The sequence below is a fragment of the Simochromis diagramma genome, unplaced genomic scaffold (genome assembly GCF_900408965.1).
Source record: "Simochromis diagramma unplaced genomic scaffold, fSimDia1.1 OVJJ01000343.1, whole genome shotgun sequence".
Taxonomy (NCBI): Eukaryota; Metazoa; Chordata; class Actinopteri; order Cichliformes; family Cichlidae; genus Simochromis; species Simochromis diagramma.
In genome coordinates, this window is record NW_024386831.1 from 12,826,475 (window position 1) to 12,849,095 (window position 22,621).

Sequence of the window (22,621 nt, forward strand, 5' to 3'; positions counted from 1 at the left end):
TGGGTGCCCCTCCTGTCAGCGATGAAATGGAAGTTGAGGCTACAATTCTTACATACTCACCAAAATTGGACAATGGAAGCTTGGAAAAATGTCTCGTCTCATGAGCCTGCTGCAACATTCGGATGTTGGAGTCAGAATTTGGCGTTAACAACATTGCATGGACGCTTTGCATCTATGCTTTGGCTTGATTGATGGTGGTGGGAGATCTTGTTACACTTTGGGCGCCTCATTACCAACTGACCACTGCTTAAACACTACAGCTGACCATGTCCATCCCTTTGAATGCGGTGTACCCAGATTCTGATGGCTGCTTCCAGCAGGATAATACATTATGTCACAAGCTCAAATCATCTCAAACTGGTTTCTTGAATATGACACTGAGTTCACCTTAATCAAAAAGCATCCACAGTCACAAGATCTCAATCCAATAGAGCACCTTTAGTATGTGGTGAAATGGGAGATTCACATCATTCATGTGCAGCCAACTCCAGCAGCTGTGTGATGCTATCAACTAAACATGGACCAGAAATCTTGAAAGACAAAAGGGGGTCCAACCCAGTACTAGCAAGGTGTACCTCATGAAGTGGCCAGTGAGGGTATATCTCAGGCTATGTAACTGTGAGTAATACGAAGCCTGGCTAGATAGCAGATTATGTTATCTAGTGAAATCCCTTGGTGGTTTATATTGTTTTCTGAGGGAGGAGCCAGTTTAACAGTGTGATGTGATAAAGTCACGCAGCCTCTCACTCTCTCATGTGAGGCGTCTTGAAGGCTTCGTTGATGATGTCTGAAACAGCTGGTCAGTGTGGGCTTAAACATGTTGTGTTATCTGTGTGTAACTAGCTGTAAATTATTTCTTGTTGTTGCTTTTGGACGCTAGCTCTTCAAGAAATCTTTTACACAGCAAGCTTTTCTTTTTTTTTATTATTGCGCTTTCAGATATGCTACCCAAATTTGAGAGCAAGGTTCACCCACACCAAGTGACTCAGCAGTTGCAGCAGCAAAAAACACATGGAATAAATCAAGGATTGGTTTCTGCTTTGTATAAGGTAGGTGTTTATCTGTCACAAGCTTTTATTTTTCACACAGGATTAGGATTAAGAAAACTGGCATTGTAACTATATCATATCCATATTAAAAGTACTGTTTTCTAAACTTCACTATAAATGGGGTAATATATCAAAACCAAAAGTATTCATGTATTGACTTATATTACATTAACCTTTCATGAGTTTCATATATACAATATTAATCTACAAAGTGTAGCTGGCAAATAGCTCCTGTGATGAAAAGTGCTGTATAGAGTGGAGGAGAAGCCAGACATCATGAAATCAAGATACTTAATTAAAATGTGTGAGCAAAGTAGAGTACAGTAACTGAATAAATGTGCTGTGATTTCTACTATTTCATGTTATGTTAAACCTAAACTGTCTTTCATGTTTTGTTCACAAGTATAATAGTTTGGCTATAATGATAGGAATTATTTTTAAATTGTGCTAGTTCCTTAAAAATCATTGCTCTTTTATGCCCTCATTAAGAAATCTGAGTGCAATTAACTCACTCATTAACGCATTTATGTGTTGATCCACAACCGCTGCCCGACTGCTGCCTTTCCTCTACAGTAAGTATTAGGTTCGTGCAGCTTGCTCAGCAGCAACACAGCTCTGACATCACTGTTGCAATGTCGAGCACCCAAAGCGGTTGCTGCAGAGCCTCCTCTCTCCTGCCACTCTGGCAGACCTCATCCTAAGCTCGATCTCATCAACACAATCTCCCATGTTGTGCCAGGATGTCGGAAGCTGGCTTGGAGTCACAGCTAGTTCATACTCTGGCGGTTAACACAGCCAGACCCTCTAAAAACCTTTTTCTGTCCCCTTCGTTCCAGCGCCTTGCTCTCGCCTCCTGGATCAAGGAAAACATTTGCAAGAAGGAATGCTGCTTTTTTGAAAAAGATGGAAGGTAAGCTGGGCTGCTCTGCACTATGCTGAATTGATGAGGACTGACTTAGGACTGACCTTCTTGTTGTTGCTGTAATAGAGTGGTGCTGTGGGGACAGTTACATGATAATGCAGTTTTCAGCTAAATAAAATACAGAATGCAAAACAAACTTTGAACACTAAAAAATGGGCATTTCTAAACAAATTAGCTTTTTAATTAAAACTACTGGATATCTGCAAAGCAGGTGAAGAAGAATTAATGTATTTATACTTTTTTAAATCTTAAACATCGGCTTCTGTTTCTCTACTGTTTCTGTAGTGGGGATGTGTGTAAGTGTGGCTACGCAAAAACTGATCATACAGACGAAGCCATCAAGCCAGAAGACTTCACAGGCGAGTCGTGGAACATACACAGACATGTCCGTGAAGCGCCCACTGACGCTTTTGGAGACATCAGCTTTGGTGGTTTGGGACAAAAGACAGGCAAGGTGAGCCAGTCCTTACTCTACATTGTGTTACTGTGTAAATGCACATCTGCAAGTCTTTATGCCATCCTTTAAATCTGTGTGTACATGTCCACCGTCAGTACGCCCGAGTGTCCACAGACACCAGCCCTGAGATCCTGTACCAGTTATTGACTGAACAATGGAAACTGTCCCCCCCCAATCTACTGATCTCAGTTACCGGAGGAGCCAAGAATTTCTATCTGAAGTCTCATCTTAAGAACATGTTCCACAGAGGGCTGATCAAAGTGGCCCAGACAACAGGTCAGCCAGAACGAGAGCAAGCGAGCGATAGATTTGTGTGTGAGAGATCATTCATTGCACAGAAAGTAGTGTTTTTATGGATACGTGCCACCTCCCGTGCTTCTGTTCTGTTCATTTTGGTAGTCAGATAGACTTCAGCTGTATGTAGTTTGCGTTTGTACTAACTGTAAAAACAGTAAAAACTTGTAATTCTAACATCCTGAATATCTCTCCTGGTTTCCTGGCAACCTTACGGACTTGTGAAACTTTCAGAAAATGATTGCTCCAGGCCCAGAAACAGTCCCACACTCAACCCCCCCCCCCCCCTTTTTTTGCATGATTTTTAGGTTGTTTCCAGAAAAACATTCACATAGGAGTCCTATCTTTAAAGTCAGGACTGTAAAGCTCTTGACTTTCATATTTTAGAGATATTTTGTTCTACCGGTGAATATGCTGCTTTGTACACAGGTGCATGGATCATCACTGGTGGTACCCACACAGGTGTGATGAAGCACGTGGGGCAGGCTGTGAGGGACTACGCCATGAGTAGCTCCATGCAGGACAAGATTGTAACTATTGGAGTGGCAACATGGGGGATAATTCATAACAGGAAAGCACTGGTGCATCCAGAGGTAGGACAAACACTTATGGTGAGATGGCATCATCTTCTTAGCATTCAGTTACTGTAAATTCTTCTCACTCTCCGTCTTTTTCCTTTAGGGATGCTTCCCTGCCCATTATTTGATGGACACTGGGAACCAGGGCCAACTATCCACTCTCGACAGCAACCATACCCACTTCCTACTGGTGGATGATGGAACCCACGGACATTATGGTGTAGAGATTAAATTGCGTAGCTGCCTAGAGATGTGGATCACCAGAAAGTGTCTTGGAAATAAAGGTTAAAGATAACAGATGTAGTATCTAAAAAATCAATAAGACAACACAGATATTTATTGAAATATGATAATATATCTTTCAAGCTTTTGATTTTTTTTTTTAATTGATCAAATATTTGATCTTTAGGGACTGGTGTGACTATTCCTGTGGTGTGTGTGGTTTTGGATGGCGGACCAGGCACGCTGAATGTGAGTCAGCAGTTTTTTGGCCTCTCTCCCCCAGTGTCAGTGTGTGTGTGTGTGTGTGTGTGTGTTGTATAACTGCCCTGTGTGTCTCCTCTCAGACTATCTACAATGCTATGCTCCATGGAACACCATGCGTGATCTTGGAGGGCTCTGGGAGAATAGCAGATGTTATTGCACACGTGTCAGGACTGCCACTAATCCGAGTCACTATTGCCCTCATCCAGCAGTTGATGAAGAAGTTTTTTGGTCAAGAGTATGAACAATTCTCAGATGGCAAAATCATAGAATGGACCAAGAAGGTATGTAAATATACTGAATACCATAAAATTACTGAACTTACTATAGAAGCTTTTTTGCCCAGAGTGTGGAGTTTGCATGTTCTCCCCGTGTTTGCGTGGGTTCCCTCCAGGTACTCCGGCTTCCTCCCACTGTACAAAGACAGGCAGTTTGTGGGGATAGGTTAATTGATTAATCCAAATTGCCCATAGGTCTGACTGCGGGAGTGAATGTGAGTGCGAATGGTTGTCTGTCTCTGTGTGTTAGCCCTGCGACAGACTGGCAACCTGTCCAGGGTGTACCTGCCTCTTGCCCTATGACAGCTGGCATAGGCTCTGAAAAGGATAAGCGGAAGCGAATGGATGGATGGATATTAGACAACCACCCAGACTTATGTTTATGCAATAGCTGCCCTAAATTGACAGTGTAAAAGCAGTGTTTTCATACATGCCTTACTTGGATGGTCATGAGTCATATTTTGTGACTGATCTAGTAGTTGACATTATCATCTCAGATGATGTTTTCTGTGTTAGATATTGCCACAATGTATATACACCAATCAGGTATAACATTATGACCATCTGTCTAATATTGTGTTTATCCTCCTTTTGCTGCCAAAACGACTCCGACCCATCGACCTTGACATGGAGTCCACTAGATCCCCAAAGGTGTCCTGTTATAGCTGCAAAAATATGTTAGCAACAGAGCCTATAAGTCCTGTTAATTGTGAGGTGGGCATCCATGTACATAAGTTTTTTGTTCAGTCATTATCAGTCTTTATTTCCCCAATAGATGCTCGATTGGGAAAATTGAGCTCTGGGGAACTTGGAGGCTAATTCAACACCTCAAACTCGTTGTTGTGCTCCTCAAACCATTCCTGGACTATTTTGCTTTGTGGCAGGGAGAATCATCCTGCTGAAAGAAGCCACACCCATCAGGGAATACCATTTCCATTAAAGGTTGTACATTATCTGCAACAGTTCTTTGCTAGGTAGTACATTTCAAGGTAATATCCACATGAATTGCAGGACCCAAGGTTTCCCAGCAGAACATTGCACAAAGCATCACACTGCCTCTGCTGGCTTGCCTTCTTCCCATATTGCACCCTGGTGCCAGGTGCTCCTCAGGTAAGCAACGTACACGCACTTGGCCACCCACGTGATGCAGAAGAAAACGCGGTTCATCAGACCAGACCACCTTGTTTCATTGCTCTGTGGTCCTGGCCTGAAGCTCACCCGGCTGTTGTTGGTGCTTTTGGTGGTGGACACGGGTCAGCATGGACACCCTGACTGGTCTGTGGCTATGCAGCCCCACACAGGATGAACTGCAATGTACTGTGTATTTTGACACCTATCTATTTGAGCTACAGCTGTTTTTTTTTTTTTTGTTTTATCAGACCACACAAACCAGCCCTCACTCCCCACATGCATCAGCGATTCTTGACAGCCCTGTTGCTTGCTGTTCCTAGCTTGTATCGCTTTTGATAGATACTGACCACTGCAGCTCAGAAATGCAACATAAGGGCTAAAGTTTAGGGGATGCTCTGACTCAGTTGTCTAGCCATCACAATTTTGGTGTTTTCACGCTCGCTTAAATCCTTATGCTTGCCCATTTTTCCCGTTTCTAACATCAGCTTTGAGGACAAAATGCTCACTTTCTCCCTGATAAATCCTATCCACTAACATAGCTCTTATATATATTCGGGTCCTCACCCCCCTGTGTCTAAGTCTCCTCTCCCTTCACGTGTTTCATGTCTGCTTGTCTTATGTCAGATTTAGGTCTATTACATTTGCTGTTCACATTTTTCTTTGTCAGGATGACACCTTCATCTTCATCACCATGCATCTTCAGTAACATATGTTGAACAGCACAGTTTTAGCTGCAGAACTGTTTCCTGCAGCTAAATGACTAAATATCAAAGATGAAAATATTTGCACGAAGTTTGTTGTGTGCTCACCAGAGATGTCTGAGCCAGAGCCAAAGAAACAGTGGTTCCAGTATTTAAACGTTTTTCTTTATTGAATTTGTAGATTCAGGACATCATCAGGGTGTCACACCTGCTGACAGTGTTCAGAGTGAGCGAGGACTATCACGGGGATTTGGATGTGGCCATTCTTCAAGCACTACTCAAAGGTAAGAATATGGATTTGAAGCAAATGCCCGGATCCTAACCAGACAGCCTACAAACATAACACATGCTATTAAGTATGAAGAAGGACTGGCTTAGTGCCAAACAGGCTCTTAGCAAGTATAATATTTCCAGTCAGAAAAATAAATGTGCTATCGAATGTCCCACAGTTGAAGATATTTTGATACCATCTTTACAGAGAGACGTTTAAAACTACACTTGATGTCTTTAAAAATGTGCCATGCTTCCTTCAGACTAATAACGCCTCATGATATTCTGAAAAAATACCTAAGAAACCCATTTAAACCAAGCTTAGCAAAGAAGTTTGAGCTAAAGTGCACTGAAACCGTAAGTGAGTCCACCACACTGGACATTCACTTAATCTTTTGACCGTGATGAGTCATCATTCTAGTTTATCTGCTTTGTCCAGACTTTCCATCCATCTGGGTAATTAAACCACATTATCTGGGCGCCTTTCTGCTATCTCAGCTAATGTAGGTCATCCAGTGTCTCCCATTATAGTCACATGACTACAGTCCTGGTAGTACAACTGGAAATTTTCCTGTACTAATGCATCAAGAACACTATAATAGAAAAATAATTGGTTTATGTTTGATATTTGGTTTTGATGATAAACCAAACACGTCCATGCTTCCATCTTGTCAGACTGGACTCTTGCTTGTCTTTTTGTTGTAATATAAATATTTTTAAAAGATTTGCTGGGGGAAAAACATCATTCTCAGATGTTTAAGAATTTATTTAAAAATCAATTAGATTAGTCATTGGATAAATGAAAAAAAAAAACAACTTTTTACATTCAAATAGTAAATGGCCTGTATTTGTATAGCGCTTTTACTAGTCCCCCCTAGGGACCCCAAGGCGCTTTACACACCCAGTCATACACTGGTGAAGGCAAGCTACAGTTGTAGCCACAGCCACCCTGGAGCAGACTGACAGAAGCGAGGCTGCCATATCACGCCATCGGCCCTTCTGGCTAACACCAGTAGGCGGTAGGTGAAGTGTCTTGCCCAAGGACACAACCAGCGAGACTGTCCGAGCCGGGGCTCGAACCGGCAACCTTCCGATTACAAGGCGAACTCCCAACTCTTGAGCCACGATCGCTCCGATACTATCTAAAATGCAGTGGATGAGCTTTTTAGAGAGACAAGAGACAAATAAATCGAATCACTGTAAATTCTCCTTTCAGCCTCAAGATCCAGTGAATTCCTGGAAGTTGAATGCTGGAATAGGCAGCTGGAGCTGGCTATAACCTGGAACCGGGTGGATATAGCTGAGACTGAGATCTTCACTGAGGAGAGCCAGTGGAAGGTGGGTTTGTCTTTTAAATAGAAAACCAACATCACTCTCTGATCAGTTACCCAGATAGTGTTTTTTCTCCCCCATTTCCTGCTGAACATCAATAAGAAACATCAATTCCTCCAAATAACTTTATCCCTTCCTTCTGTCCTGCTGGCTGCAAGTAATGCTGAATTTTATTCTTCTGTAAGGCAAGGCACCTAAGCCTTGCACCTGGTGATGTTATTCTAAAATGTAATTCTGTTTGAATTATGTAAAAAATAAAATAATAAATTAACGTTTTTATATTTCTTCTCTACTTACTTTCAGTTTACACACTTTTCTTGGACTTCATGCACACTGCTTTTCCAGTCTTTTCTCTAACATTTAACCTTCTTTGTAAAGTATATCACTCTGTTGCTAGTAAAGCTGTCCATGTTTCTGATTGGTTACATGCTTCCCTTTTGTGCAAACAAACTCATAGCTAGATTGGGAAACTCTGGGTTGCCTTATTTAGTTGATACCTACCTCTTGTGTGACTGCTTAGTCTGATTTCTGATGTTAGGGGGGGGAAGGGAATTGAAATGAAAGAGAAAAATCATGACCTTTACAGCACAGGCTTTGTGATTGAAAAGCATTGAAATCCTGGTTTGTATTAGTAAGATAAATTTAATGAATGGGAAAACTGAAATAGGTAATTATGTGAGCCTATCAGGTGCCAGACTGGCCACACACGCCATTTCCACTGGAGAAGTGAAAAACTGTAAATAATTGACATACATATAGGTTTAACTATAGGGAGAGTTTGCTGTGTTCGAAACTGGTTCCAAAGGTAAACCCAGCCCATATTATCAATACAGAAAGCCTTCTTGCCACCATAACACCATAAAGTCAGCTGATTCAGCAGCAGCATGCATCATGTTATAAAGGTTTTACGAGTAGCAGAAAAGAGGTCTATAAAGGGCGACCGTGGCTCAGGGGGTTGGGAATCGCATCTGTAACCGGAAGGTCGCCGGTTTGATCCCTGGCCTCTCTGTCCTGGTTGTTGTGTCCTTGGGCAAGACACTTTACCCTACTTGCCTACTGGTGTTGGCCAGAGGGGCCGATGGCGCGATATGGCAGCCTCGCTTCTGTCAGTCTGCCCCAGGGCAGCTGTGGCTACAACCGTAGCTGCCTCCACCAGTGTGTGAATGTGAGAGTGAATGAATAGTGGTATTGTAAAGCGCTTTGGGTGCCTTGAAAAGCGCTATATAAATCCAATCCATTATTATTATTAAAGAAATAGCAGTCTGCTTTTCCATTCATTTTATTGTCTCCATGTTGAACTTTGCCATCACACCATCCTTTGTTTCTAAAACAATGATACTAGACAAAAAAACAACAAAAATTCTGATGATGTTGTTCTGATTTTTTTCCTGCTTCTAGTCCAACGACCTCCACTGGGCCATGTTCTCAGCCCTGGCTCGCAACAAGCCTCAGTTTGTGAGTCTGTTGCTGGAGAACGGTGTGAGTCTGAGGGATTTCCTGCAGGAGGAGGAAACTCTGTGTGAGCTCTACACACAGCTGCCCAGCTGCTTCTTTCTGCGCAAGCTGGCTAAGCGGATCCACAGTGCTCGACGCAGCGGGAGGCAAGCTTTCGGCATCAGAACTCGAGCTTGCAAGGAGCAAGGCGAAAAGATCTCCTTAACTTATGTCTCTGATGAGGTGCGCCACTTGCTGGGCAAGTTCACCCAGCCCCTCTATCCTCCCTCCACCACCACAGACCAGTTAAACATGTCCATGGATGAAACGTCACTGTCAGTGAGTTAGTTCATCCACTCTGTTTTTTTTGTTTGAAACACCGAATCTGTCTTTTTGCCAATTAATCCCGTGTTGTATCTTACCCACTTTTATTTTTTATAATTTGAGAAAGCTTATTTTATGGAAATAGATGTTAGTAGGAGTAAAATATTCAGTAAATATACAAAGTATTTAGACTGAATATGCTGTTTTAGGGTATCATTATATCAGAAATCCTGGCATTGTGAACATTAATCATATAATAATAACTTCACTTTCTTTTTAGCCGTCTAAAAGTCAGACAAGTTCCCAAGCTCAGCTCAGGGAGGACAGTCCTGAAACACAGAGGGACCCGGGCACAGACCTTTTCCTTTGGGCTGTCGTCCAGAATAACAAGGAACTGGCTGAAATTGCCTGGGAGCAGGTGACGAAAGCACTTCTGGAAACTTCAACCATAGCTGCTTGCGTGGCGTGTTTATGACCTCACATCTTTCTGTATCTGTGTACTAACAGTGTAGGGATTGTATGTCTGCTGCTCTGGCTGCCAGTAAGATCCTGAAGAAAATGGCACGAGAAGGAAGCGATGCAGATGATGCAGAAGAAATGCGAGAACTCGCCAATCACTATGAGAAACATGCCATTGGTATAACACATATCATAACATGGCTGAATTGACCGTGATTGTTACGGGGCTTGAATTTATCCTCAGGCTGCGTATATGTGTGTCCCAGGTGTCTTCACCGAGTGCCACAACAGTGACGAGTCGCGCGCTAAGAAACTGCTGGTTCGCATGTCACACTTGTGGGGCAGAACGACATGCCTGCGGCTGGCACTCGAGGCAGATGACAAAAACGTCATAGCTCAGTCTGGTGTTCAGGTAGAGGAAATTTTAGATTTTTCCAGAGGGGATTGCCAGTGTGTTATACATCACAATGTTGAGTAGATCAATTAAAGTTACAAAATTAAGAAATCGCTCAATTTAATTTCAAACTTTTTCTTGGTGCTGCATTATAATGCAGTCTGTGTAAACGTGTCTTTCAGGCTCTGCTGACTCAGATCTGGTGTGGTAAGCTTTCAGTAGAGAACCCTGTGTGGAGAGTGCTGATCTGCATGGTGTTTTTCCCTCTTATCTTCACTGGCTTTCTGTGTTTCAGGTGAGACCTGCCAGCCAGCTAAGGGGTACAATGGCTTGTACAATGCTACTGTGTTTATATGTGTTTTTGTTAACACTGGCAAACAGAATGGAGCAAAATAGAGATAAGATAAATAAATTCTTCCCAAGTGAAGAAAGGAAGCATAGCATATGTAAATGACTACTAGGGAGTTGGATGGGCTGGCTTTAGACCACACACAAAAAGGCTTTTCTGCCTAATAATGGATAATGCCATGCTACTGTACAGATGTGTGTGAAGTAGGTTAGAGCAAGTGGTAAGGAAAGTGATAAATAGACAGCATCAATGCAACACTGGTCACATTTTTTTTTCCTGGCATCTCCATTCTACCATCTTAAAACAACCCTGAAGAAAATAAACATTACTATACAAAAGGAAAAACCCTTCATTTGGTTGTACCCAATGATGCAATCAATGACCTCATGACCTTATATAAAAAGGAAGTGCCAGTTCGGCCCCTCCCACACACCTGTTTTGGCTGTATGACCAGAACAAAGGGACAAACAAAGGTAATTATAAACAAAGCAACAAAAGCAAACATAATTTACCGTGTCATTCTGCCTACGGCAGAAAAAAATTCAAACCACCTGATGGTTAAGTAGTATTTGCTTTAAAAGCATATGCATCGATGTAAACTGTAACATAAGGGGTGATCGTGGCTCAAGAGTTGGGAGTTCGCTTTGTAATCGGAAGGTTGCCGGTTCGAGCCCCAGCTCGGACAGTCTCGGTCGTTGTGTCCTTGGGCAAGACACTTCACCCGTTGCCTACTGGTGGTGGTCAGAGGGCCTGGTGGCGCCAGTGTCCGGCAGCCTCGCCTCTGTCAGTGCGCCCCAGGGTGGCTGTGGCTACAATGTAGCTTACCATCACCAGTGTGTGAATGGGTGGATGACTGGATATGTAAAGCGCTTTGGGGTCCTTAGGGACTAGAAAAGCGCTATATAAATACAGGCCATTACCATATATATAACGCTACCACAAACAAACCCAGGAGAGTATGTAGAGCAAAGTTACACCAGCAATGTCTAAACTAAAGCATTATGGCCAACTGTAAAATAACATGGGATAAATCAATATGTTTAAGGGACAAGTGGTAAATAAGTTCAAGCCTACCACTTTGTCACAATACATACATATTAAAAGTTTTACTTTAACTTAATTTTAAACATACACAAATACATAAATATACAATAAGCCACCAATGTAATGTCCAGGCACAGACAACTCTCACTTGTTTTCATTTGACAGAAACTGACTAAATATACCGTACAACACATATCTACAACTGTGTCATCTAAAATGACTCCTGATTCATCTTTCATACACCATGGAATTGCTGCCATGTGTGGATGAATTTTTAAAGCAAATAAGAAGGATAAAGGAGGGAAAATGCAGATAAAGCTTTCATCAGTGCATTCAGGGGAAAAAATGAAGTCACTTTCCAAGATTTAGACGTGTATTTTGCTGGAAGTTTCCCTGACAGAGATTAGCTATATGGCCAAACAATAGTTAACATCCAAAAACCCATAGGAGGAAAATCTGACAACAACACCATGGATGCTAAACAGAAGTTCGCCGAGAGAAACGTGAAAGTTTACACAGTGACTAAGTGGAGATTCTTACATCTGGTGTAATGTAAGGATGTGTGTGACTAATTGTTACTACTGTCGGTACTAGATGTACTTTAATCTAATTGTTAACGTCTCAATTGATGCCAAAAACTGGAAAATTGTTGTGTCCTAAATGTTATGCCTAACCTCCTTTTTAAGCCTGTTATTGTTACTTATTTTTTTAAATCACGGATACAAGTGGCGGAAATTAGCTTTCTTCTTTAGAAATAGGTTGAGGAGTCATTCGGGAGGTACTCAGAGTAGAGCCGCTACTCCTCAATGTCGAAAGGAGCCAGTTGGGGCGGTCGCCTCCCGGGCATGTCCTACTCTGAGGAGGCCCTTGGGTAGACCTTGGACACACTCGGTTGGCCACTGTGTTCCCCTGGATAACCTGGGGGAGGTGGCTTGGGGAGAGGGAGGTGTCGACTTCTCTGCTTAGGCCCCCCGTGACCCAAAGGAAGAAATGGATGGATTATTTATCGTTTTAGATTTTAACTTTCATTGAGATAGTTGTTATGAATTATAGAGCAATGCGTATTCTTCATAATGTGCTGAACAATGTTCATAATGCGAGGTGCCACACATTTAAACTACGATTCATTATTGACGAATGTGATTAATGGTTTCAATGCCTTTGTTTGGAGGGTTTTTGACATTGTTAATTAAACAATGCCCCAATTTAACTTTCTGCTTGTATTCTTTTTAATAATAATACCTGATTGAGTTTCAGCTGTGGTCAAAAGTGTAACTTTTCCACAGACATGATGAAATCATCCAGAGAGAAACTGCGAAAGACGAGGAGATGAAGACAGTGGAGACCCTGACAGGAAGCACACTTAGAAGAAATGGTTATGGCCCGTATGTACATACTTGTTCCTTAATGCAAATATCAACCCTCATCGCTGCATGACCTTAAATGTCATTTGAAGTTGAATAAACAGTGGATACATGAAAACATGGCATTGTCTCTCTAACTGCAGGGATCTTTCTGTCCACAGCTTGAAGCCCATGAAGCCTCTGGGCTGCTGGTCCAGGCTGATGTACCTGTACACCTCCCCACAGGTTAAATTTTACTGGAACATTGTATTTTATTTTGCCTTCCTCTTCCTATTTGCTGTGGTGCTGATGATCGATTTCCAGAGCACGCCCTCTGCTGGTGAGCTGCTGCTCTACATCTGGCTGCTCTCGTTGGTGTTGGAGGAGATCAGACAGGTGAGAAACTGTGGCTCAGACCCACAAATGATACAAAACAATGATACAAAACGACAAACAAATAGCCTTTTTTTTTCTTTGTGTGCACTGTACTGTATTGTAGAGAGACAGTCTTTGAATTTTTCAACACAAACAGTGGCCCCATTCACCTTTAGAGGCTCAAATGTTTAAAAGGTCAGCAGTAAGAAATGGTGAGTGCCCTTCTTCTTTTAGAAGAGGGAGCAGTGTAACAGAGCAAGTCCACAGAGAATAGAAAACCTTTGTAGTTGTAACAAATGCAGCAAAAACGAATGCATTTAAAGTAGGACAGAAAAGAATAAGCATGCGCCTGAAAAGGAAGCATTACACAAATAAATAAATATAAAATTACATCAGGGTAATCTCTGGGGTAGTATGAATGACATTGTTTCACCAGTGAGAGTAATTATTGCACCAGAATGAATATAATTATCTTTGAAAGTAATTACCTTTAGTAGTCATTTCCCTAAAAGGCAGTCATGTAAACAGACATTTACTCCTAGCTGAAATTCACTGTGTAAATGGCCCTGGGAACGAACTGTCTTTGAGTCCTTAAAATGCTCTGAAGGTCCCGCTCCATCCCGAGGGTAGCAGGTCAAACAGGTGGCGTCCTGGATGTGAGGAATTATAGCAAGTGTGCAGCCCTAAGAGGTGACAGGAGCTGGCAGTGGGAGGGTAAACAGCAATCCATGGTTTTCTGTGCTGTGTTGATGACCCACTGAAGAGCTCTGTGATCTGTTACTCAGAGATACGATATGCCATTACGTTCTAAGCAGAGGAGCTTAAAAGGCAAGGCCTGCAGCTTGTAGGCTCCAGCAGTTGTAGTCGCTGTTGTACCTTCTTAATAACCCACATGGTGCTGGCAGGAAAGGTCTTCAGAGGATTTCTGGGTGTGACCCATTTTAACACAGTTCCCCTTGATGTACAGAGGGCAGTCAATTTGTTTACCTACCTAAATCCTGTCCCTGAGTAACTCCCTTTTTCTGTCTTTTTTTGTTGTTTTCATTTCAAAGGCTTCTTTATCCTTTAATGATTTATTTATTGATTAGAAAGTAATCAAAATAATTTAAATGATAGGTGATTGTATGTCGAATGCTAAGTAATATAAAATCCTCTTATGTCTAATTCTCTTTTCTCTTTCAGCTCTTTCATGATCCAGATGGTTTTGGGTTTCGTAAGAAAGCCAAGATGTACATCAATGAGTTTTGGAATATTTTAGATGTCCTCTCCATCGTCCTGTTCCTTATCGGCCTTGCATTTAGGTGGGTTTTTGCTTTCTAAGACAGTCTGTGGAAATCAATCCACCCACTGCATTATCTATGAATCACCAAGCTTTTCCTACTTCAGGCTGACAACCGAGCTGTTTTATCTGGGTAAAATCATCCTCTGCATCGATTTTGTGGTCTTCTGCCTCCGTCTCATGGCCATCTTCACTATCAGCCGAACCCTCGGACCCAAAATCATCATAGTCAGAAAGATGGTGAGGGGTTTACAGAACAAATACAAAGCATGCTGACCTGAGGTTTTATGGCTACACCAAAAAAACACGCTTACCTAATACAATAAGAGGCTTCTACCTCACCGAGCCCCGATCATAGTCTGCAGATGAAATGTAGTCCTTGTGTTTCAAAAAGGTGTTTTGAACACTTGGATCATTTTGTTACCACACTTATTTCAGTCAGTCAGACCTCAACTTTGTGTTCAGCTACACTTTATTTACTCCCTAAACATACATGAGATGTCAGAGTTTGCAACCGTGTTTCTAAATGTGTCAATTTCTGAGTGTTTCTTGCTTGTGATTGGTGTCTTTCTATCCTCCAGATGATGGACATGTTCTTCTTCATGTTCCTCCTGAGTATCTGGGTGGTGGCTTATGGTGTCGCCAAACAAGGCATCCTCATCCACAATGAAAATCGTCTGGATTGGATCATCCGTGGGGTGCTTTACGAGCCATACCTCATCATATTTGGCCAGTTTCCCAAAAATATTGATAGTGAGTGGATTTTGAGAATCTTATACTTTAAAAAATATATATATATTTTTAATTTTAGCTGTAATAATTTGTTTCAGTATTTTGTTACACATATTTATTCTCCTCCAAAGGCTTCAACTTTGCTCATCACTAATGAGGATGTCATTTTTCTTCCTGCAGACACTGAGTTTGACATCAACTCTTGCAGCGTGAATGCTGCAGATCCCCTGAAGCCTAAATGTCCCGTGTTGAACGAAAACCAGAGCCCGGTCTTTCCTGAATGGCTCACCATCATCATGCTTTGTGTTTATTTGCTCTTTGCCAACATACTGCTGCTCAACCTCTTAATAGCAATTTTCAAGTGAGTCCTCCTTGTCATCAAAGTGTATGAGCTTTTCTGTCATCTTACTGTTTTAATGATGATGATGATGAGCCCTCGCCTTTTTTTTATTTTTAAACTTCCTTATGTTTCGTGTTATCGTCCCGCACAGCTTTACATTTGAGGAAGTCCAGGACAACACAGACAAAATATGGAAGTTTCAAAGATACGAGTTAATTAAGGAGTACCACAGTCGACCTGCTGCCCCTCCTCCTTTCATCATCCTCAGTCATATCTACCTCTTCATCAGAAGCATGGTGCTGCGGAGGCCCCCCAAAATATACAAAGAGTTCAGTAAGTGCTGAAGTGTTTATCCACACCTTTGCACACTTTTGTGTAATTAAAAATGCTTCATTATTTATGTACATGGCTACAGACCACCCACATACACGGTACCCCAAAGGTGAAGAAGAAGAGAACTTGTAGGCGTTCACATGCCACGAAGGCAGATTTAAATTTGTGCCTGCAACTTCAGACTCAAGGTATGAAAGATGGTAGCTATACCTATGTATGGTGAAAACGCTAAGGAAAGAGATGGGATCTTTTAAAAAAGGTCATCCTCTTCCTCATCACCTCAAGCTTCATCTCCTGAACTGAAGTCAGTGCTCTAGCACACAAAAACATATCAGCAGATTAGCCATGCAACCCTCGCATCTCTGTACAGCAGACAGTGAGTCGGCTAAACAACAGCTGCTTTTACTCTGGCATCACTCCATCTAATGTTAGGCTCAAGTGTCCGAAAGATCCCACTTTCCCTCTGGTGAACAGTTTGACCATATTCTCACATCATGTGACAGCTGATTTGCTAAGTGTCCAAGTCCAATACCAACTTATCTAGAATTATGCACCTAAATTGGGAGAGTTTAGAAAATAGAACTCAGTTGATTGCAATCTACTGACATCTAGTGGTGACGTTTAACTCACTGTAACTAAAACTATGAAATAACAAGATCAAAAGATCTAATATTGTATTTTCTGTCACATAAAACTGTTTCTTGAGTGACCAGTGGAGTGAGTATGGCTCCAAAAGCAGGTCAGTCATGTGAGCAAAACCAGATCACATGACTGAAATCCCACATTTAGGTCACATCAAAACAAGTATCTCAAATGCAGGTGAAGGCTTCCGTTTTCAAAACTAGATCTAAACACAAGTTTCAGAGCTTTTAGCCACATCTCATGGTGTTCGTCAGCAGGTGAAGTTTGCCCGGTTGCCATGGAGATGGATCAGTTTACCCCCATCATACTGTAACCAGAGTATGACCCTTTATTTATCTCATTAATGCAGATGATCTCCTCTGCCTCTGCTCATGGTCGACAGATTTTTACCTGTTTTTGGTGCTGTTGAGAACGTGGCAGTGAAGATGCTGAAAGTTTAATGTATTCAGAGGTCATCTGCAGACCCTGACAGTGCTTTAAACAAAAACCTAATTTGTGTTTTAAAAAGATTATTATAACTATAAAATACAGGAAAAAAAACCCCAAACTGAACATGAACTGAAAAGAAAAGGTCGCTGAGCAGCTAGTATTTGCTCTTTCTGTTTAACTCACTCCCAGTTTATCTGTTGTGCAGGGTTTTCTGTCCGCATGGATGTGCAGAATTAGGTTATGCAGTGATTCAAAGCATGTGATGCTGTTTTTCAGAGAATGAGCTCAACCCGACAGAGGATGAGGAGCTGCTGACCTGGGAGTCCTTGATGAAAGACAGATACTTAGTGTCTGCACGGCAGGAGCAGAGCCAGAGCACGGAGAGACGCATCCTGGACACAGCCCAGAAGTAATCTCACAGTAATGTAGCCGAAAGTCGCTGTATGTGTGCTGTCTATGCATCATCACACCAGTTTCCATAAAACGGAGTGAGCAGTCCAGCCAAAATGTGATTGCACGTTCTTTTTTTAATGAGCTTTTAGAGACCAAAGGACCAATTTGCATGCATAATCACCTTATGTATCACACACAGTTGGATAGATTTAGGGTAATTTGAGATATTTTCTGTCCAAGGACTTGGATGTGGCTGCTTCACCAAACAATATTTACATAAAAATGATTGAAATCACTCTGTGTTATTTAAAAAAAAAAGTAATTTAATAATTTCCTGTTTGTTTTATTGTAAAGACTGATGATTTTCTTTAAGTAATTTTCAAACTGACACTTGTTTCTGCAGGGTTAACATCATAACTGATCTGCTGGAGAGAAATGGGGAAACGAGCGCTGCTGCCATGCTGAAAAGACTGACTCAACTTGAAGAGCAGGTTGTGGCCTGATTTCTTTTGGTTGGCACTAATGTTGCACCTGTGTCTGTAATATGTCACGATATGCTAATGGAGGGTGACCTGAGGCACTAAAGACACGGCACGCTTTTTGTGGCACGCTCTTGTGTGTCAGGGGTGTGAATTTTAGACTTACACGCTTAAACGTTTTTAATACGTTTTATGGCTTTTCCTACTGATAAACACCTCCCCCATTTCCATTCATACTACACCAAAGTCATAAAGTAGCAAATAACCAATTAAGTGGCATAAGATTCCTGTTTTCTTCACTATCTAATGCAGAAATGTGTACTTTTTACAGTGGGTTCACAGTTAAACAAAAAAAATCTCTATCTCGGGGATTAAACGTGTAGTTACACTTTACACTGACAGAAAGAGGAGTTTCACTGCTCTGACCCACTTAAGATCAAAGTTAGCTATACGTGTAAAATTACTTTGACGTCCTTGATCTAAGCAGTTAACAGAAGTAGTTGATCCACTTTCCTTTGTCTCATCAGGTCAGCCAGTCTACTAAAGCCCTGCAGTGGATTATGGATAGTCTGAAATCTCAGGGTCTGCCCTCAAAAGACACACAGTCACGGAGTCAGTACCAAATTTAATTCACTATTTACATGTCACAGTTTTATGTTTGATAAATATTCTAAATCTGCTGCTGTTTGCGCACATTTTTGTGGTTACCTGCAGCTCCAGCTGTTGTAGATGAGACCCCAGATTCTTTCAGGAATACATCGGAGAAAGGAAGTGGTTTCCATGTGAATTCCCGTCAGTTTTCCTACCCAAACAGCAAACTCACGCGCTTCCCTGTGCCTGAGGAGAAGGTGCCCTGGGAGGTACTTATTATATATTTATATATTATTAAATATTATTTTTTTCCACCACAAAGTCACCAGTTGCCACTCCTCAGAAAGTCACTGAACTGATAAATTGTTTAATAATTCTGGTGGTTTTTATCTCCTTTTTTTTCCAGGTCAGTTTCAGCTCATACAAACCAACTAATTATACCTCTGACGACAGCAAAGACCATGTGGATGGGTGTGTGAAGCCATACTTTCCTGTTTTCACTAGCTTTTTATTTGAGGACAGCGTAGAGTCTGTTTTTCACATGTCTAGAAAGCAACACTCTTCCAGTAGGTTATAAGTAATCATTGAAAGGGATTATTTTGCGTGAGTATACACATTGTGTTTTTAACCTGCATATTATACCCATAAAAACATTAATTAGCAGGCAATGAATGGGCCTCGGTGACAAGTGAATTACCAGTTTTCAGGTCAAATCTATTTGAACACAGTAAATAAGCTTTCTGGCCTAACTTTGACTTTATTGTGTAATTACAAGACCGCCTCCTCCAATCTCTCTATACTCTTCATCTATTGTTTCTCCCTGCAGATCAGAACCAGAAGCCTTAGCTAATTACAGGTATGACACAAGAACAGATATAGAACCTATTCAGTATTACTTATAGTAACCTCAAAAGCATGTCTTGATGTCTGATAAGGAGCTTGTCATCTCAGAAACCCAGGGGGGAGGACGGGCATCAGTGGGCGTGGGGCACTGAGCCGCCTGGGTCCAAACCTCAGTGTAGAGCTTGTGATTACACGGTAGGTTATCTCAATGCCCCTGCAGAGGTTTTAAAAAGGTTGTTTTGCGCAGAAATATCTGAGACTTTCCACTTATTTTTAGCTGGCGAAACAGCGAGAAGTCAGTTCTGGAGTACCTGGCAGTTTTTGACGAGAGTCGAAGAACTTTATCTTTACCTGGAGTGAGTTCCAGTCTTTGTCCATTTAATGTGGTTTATACATTTTTTTGCACTGTTCAATCACACTGTGGCTTTAAAACCTTCAGGGCCCTGTTGATTCTGCTGATAAACTGCCACCAACTCTTAAAAAAACGATGGGAAAAAAGCTGTATGAAACGATCAACGCAAAACTGTCAGAGGGAACAAAGGTAAGTCAGTGCAGCACTGTGGTGGTAAAGCTTTAAAGTAGCTGCAGGAGCAATGAAAACAAAGAACAGCTGTAAAGCACGACAGCTTTCGATAGAAGAACATGTCAACAGCTGTCACTGATAGCATTTTGAGAGAGCAGGAAGAACAGGCCCTCTGTTTGTCTTTGATATAAACACTGGTTAGTAAATTTAGTGATACAATAGAAAGCATTCGATTAAATATTACATTATAAAATAAAAAATGTAAACATCAAAGACAAATTACTTATTTCCTGAGCTGAGAAATGTTTGAATCATTCAAGAGAGAAGGGGAGCATCCTGCCAGGGCTGAAACTGTACATTAATATGATATCGATTAATTTGTTGATGGACGTGGTTGTTTGGTTTTAGGTGTTTGAGGGTTATGTGGATGACTGCAGGAACACGGATAACGCCTGGGTGGAAATGACTGTCCTAAACATTCACCTGGATAGAAAAAGCCAGGTGATGGTGGACATCAACAACACAGTAACATCGAGTGTTTTACAGCGTGAAGAATAAATTGGCTGGCCGACTGTTTTACATTTCCTCCTTTCTGCATTTACATGTTATTATCTGTTGCTTTTTAGGTGCTGAGCAGTAACGGTGCTCTTCAGTGGCAGGAGGTGAGCAGCAAAGCCACACTTAGCTCAAACCAAAGAGAGTCGCTGCGGCTGGCTGCTGCGCTGCACAACAGGAAGTTCTGACATTCACGACGCTGCGGCTGTAAATGTGCCTCTACATCTCCCCGTCACTGCTGCCTTTTCTTTAAATATGTCGATTAATTGTGTTGCACTGAAAGCCATAATCTACATTGTGCTGCTGCTGACTATGAAATGAATGTTGAACCTACACTGTTAACTGCTGCTCACTAAAAACAATCAAATATTAACATTCAGAGAAGAGTGGCTACTCCTCCACACTGAAAGGAGCCAGCTGAGGTGGTCTGGGTGGTCTAGGTGAGGTGTTTCAGGCATGTCTTACTGGGAGGAGGCCCCGGACAGCTGGATCAGCTGGGCCTCTCTGCTAAGACCCCCTGCAACCTGAACCTGGATAAGAAATTGGAGGAATAATTAAAGGGGACTAGTTATGTTCATTTCCATCTCTCTATGTTTTTTTAAAATTTCAATTCTACTAGAGTAGCTTTGCATGATTCACAGCTCAAAAATAATCCTTATTTATCTTTTCCTGACTATGCAGCCCTTTAGACTCTCCCCTTTCTGTGCTCATACCATATTGGGGATATGTACTCAGTGATGACTTACAGAGCCAAGAATATTATAAAAACAAGCACTCAGATGACAGGGATTACTTGAACATATAGTGGCCTCATTATTAGAAACTTCAGTGATGTTTGATATGAGCCATTGTTACAGTATATGTGTGACAGAAAAAGTGGAACAGATCTCTTTTAAGTGAACAGAGTTCACTAATGGCGCACAGGGTGCTTTAACTTACAGTTGTCTATTAGTATGTAGCAGTTATAGAGCTTATTCTTTTATAACACACAAGACAATCATCAGTAATAATAATAATCATGTTACAACTTGGTGAAATTAAATATTAATCTACATTTTTTAGATTGCCTTAATGCACCTTTATTTAATTTGGATATATTTTACTCGATTAATTTTTTTTTTTATTCACTTGTATTGAAGCAGTTTGACTTTGTGGCACTGCTGCTTGCTTTCTCGCTGATATCACTATCTATCTCCGTTTCCCTGAGTTTGTTTGCGTGTTGCACTCTCTCCCGTCCTGTTTAAAAACAGAGAAGCTTGTGAAACACTTTTCTGCCCTGAGCTCAGCTTTTGTCCACCTGCCAAACATGCAGCGCTGCGCTAGTTTCGGAGCAGCCTCCGCGGGCTCTCATTGGTGCAGCCAGAGGTGGCCAGACTACGCAGTATCGGTTTCACTCCCTCCCCCGGCTGCCCAATCGATCACCTGTCCCGGCACGAAATGATCACAAATCATCCCGATTGTGTCTGTGTGTGCTTGAAAGAGCAGTAACTTCTAAACCGCGTGGATTTGTTGTGACTTTATGACCTGAAAGTTGAACTGTGTGCGCCGAGCAGGCGCCAGAGTCCCGGCCTCCCTCCCTCCCTCTCTCAGTTGTTGTTATTTGTATCTCCACCTCCCGGCAGCGCACGGACGCTATTTTTAGCCACAACGTCAAAGAGAGACAAAAAAACAAAACAAAATGAAGAGTTCCCACTCTGGAGCAAAAAACAACTGTCCTCACAGAGTCACTGTTAGTCTGTACAAAGGTTGTTACAGTATAACTAAAGCTATATATATATAAAACATTTTAGTTCGATAGAACAAGAATAGAAACTAGATTTTTGAGGGGGATTAAAAATAACTGAAATGATTTGTGAATTTGGAAAAATGAAGTAAAATAAAAACCGGAAATAAACTTAGTTTTAATATTTGGTAACGTTTGTTATCATAATCTGCCTGGTGAGGCTTTGAAGAGCATGTTTGTTACAAGACTTTAAGTCAGCTGCTTTCAGAAAGCTCTGCTTCCTTATTGTAACACCTACAGCGATTTCACTAAGTCTAGCCTCGGGCGTACGCCCTCGAATACAATAACCCTTCAAAAGAATAGAACCTAATGCTGAAACTAATAAGACTAAACCAAAACAAGCAAACTGAAACTAAACTGAAACAAAAGTCACAATGAAATAACAATAAAAACTAAACGTAGAATAACTTGGGTGTGTATGTTGACAGGCCCCAAGTTATTTTAAACCAATAAAATGACATGTTATGCTCATCATTTTTTTC

General features: G+C 41.5%; 1 protein-coding gene across 1 annotated transcript; it reads left to right on the forward strand.

Moving 5' to 3' along the window:
* The first annotated feature begins 87 nt into the window (after positions 1-87).
* Positions 88-22,070, forward strand: trpm2 (transient receptor potential cation channel, subfamily M, member 2). The gene is made up of 34 exons (XM_040027956.1): positions 88-799; positions 940-1,049; positions 1,886-1,959; positions 2,257-2,425; positions 2,524-2,704; positions 3,152-3,315; positions 3,404-3,584; positions 3,710-3,771; positions 3,867-4,067; positions 6,075-6,177; positions 7,380-7,501; positions 8,894-9,268; positions 9,534-9,671; positions 9,761-9,890; positions 9,979-10,124; positions 10,289-10,401; positions 12,786-12,884; positions 13,025-13,238; positions 14,400-14,518; positions 14,604-14,736; positions 15,078-15,249; positions 15,409-15,589; positions 15,720-15,901; positions 17,249-17,381; positions 17,769-17,856; positions 18,372-18,456; positions 18,559-18,704; positions 18,842-18,906; positions 19,262-19,291; positions 19,387-19,473; positions 19,556-19,634; positions 19,718-19,819; positions 20,210-20,326; positions 20,428-22,070. The coding sequence occupies exons 1-34, from the start codon at positions 781-783 to the stop codon at positions 20,542-20,544; spliced, it is 4,437 nt and encodes a 1,478-aa protein (XP_039883890.1). The 5' UTR covers positions 88-780; the 3' UTR covers positions 20,545-22,070.
* The last annotated feature ends 551 nt before the right edge of the window (positions 22,071-22,621 follow it).

What these genes read in the sequence shown, in the direction of transcription:
- trpm2 (XM_040027956.1), top strand. An exon ending in AGGAGAAGGTGCCCTGGGAG is followed by an intron (nt 18,705 to 18,841) that starts GTACTTATTATA and finishes TTTTTTTTCCAG; the next exon opens with GTCAGTTTCAGCTCATACAA. An exon ending in TGGTGGACATCAACAACACA is followed by an intron (nt 20,327 to 20,427) that starts GTAACATCGAGT and finishes GTTGCTTTTTAG; the next exon opens with GTGCTGAGCAGTAACGGTGC.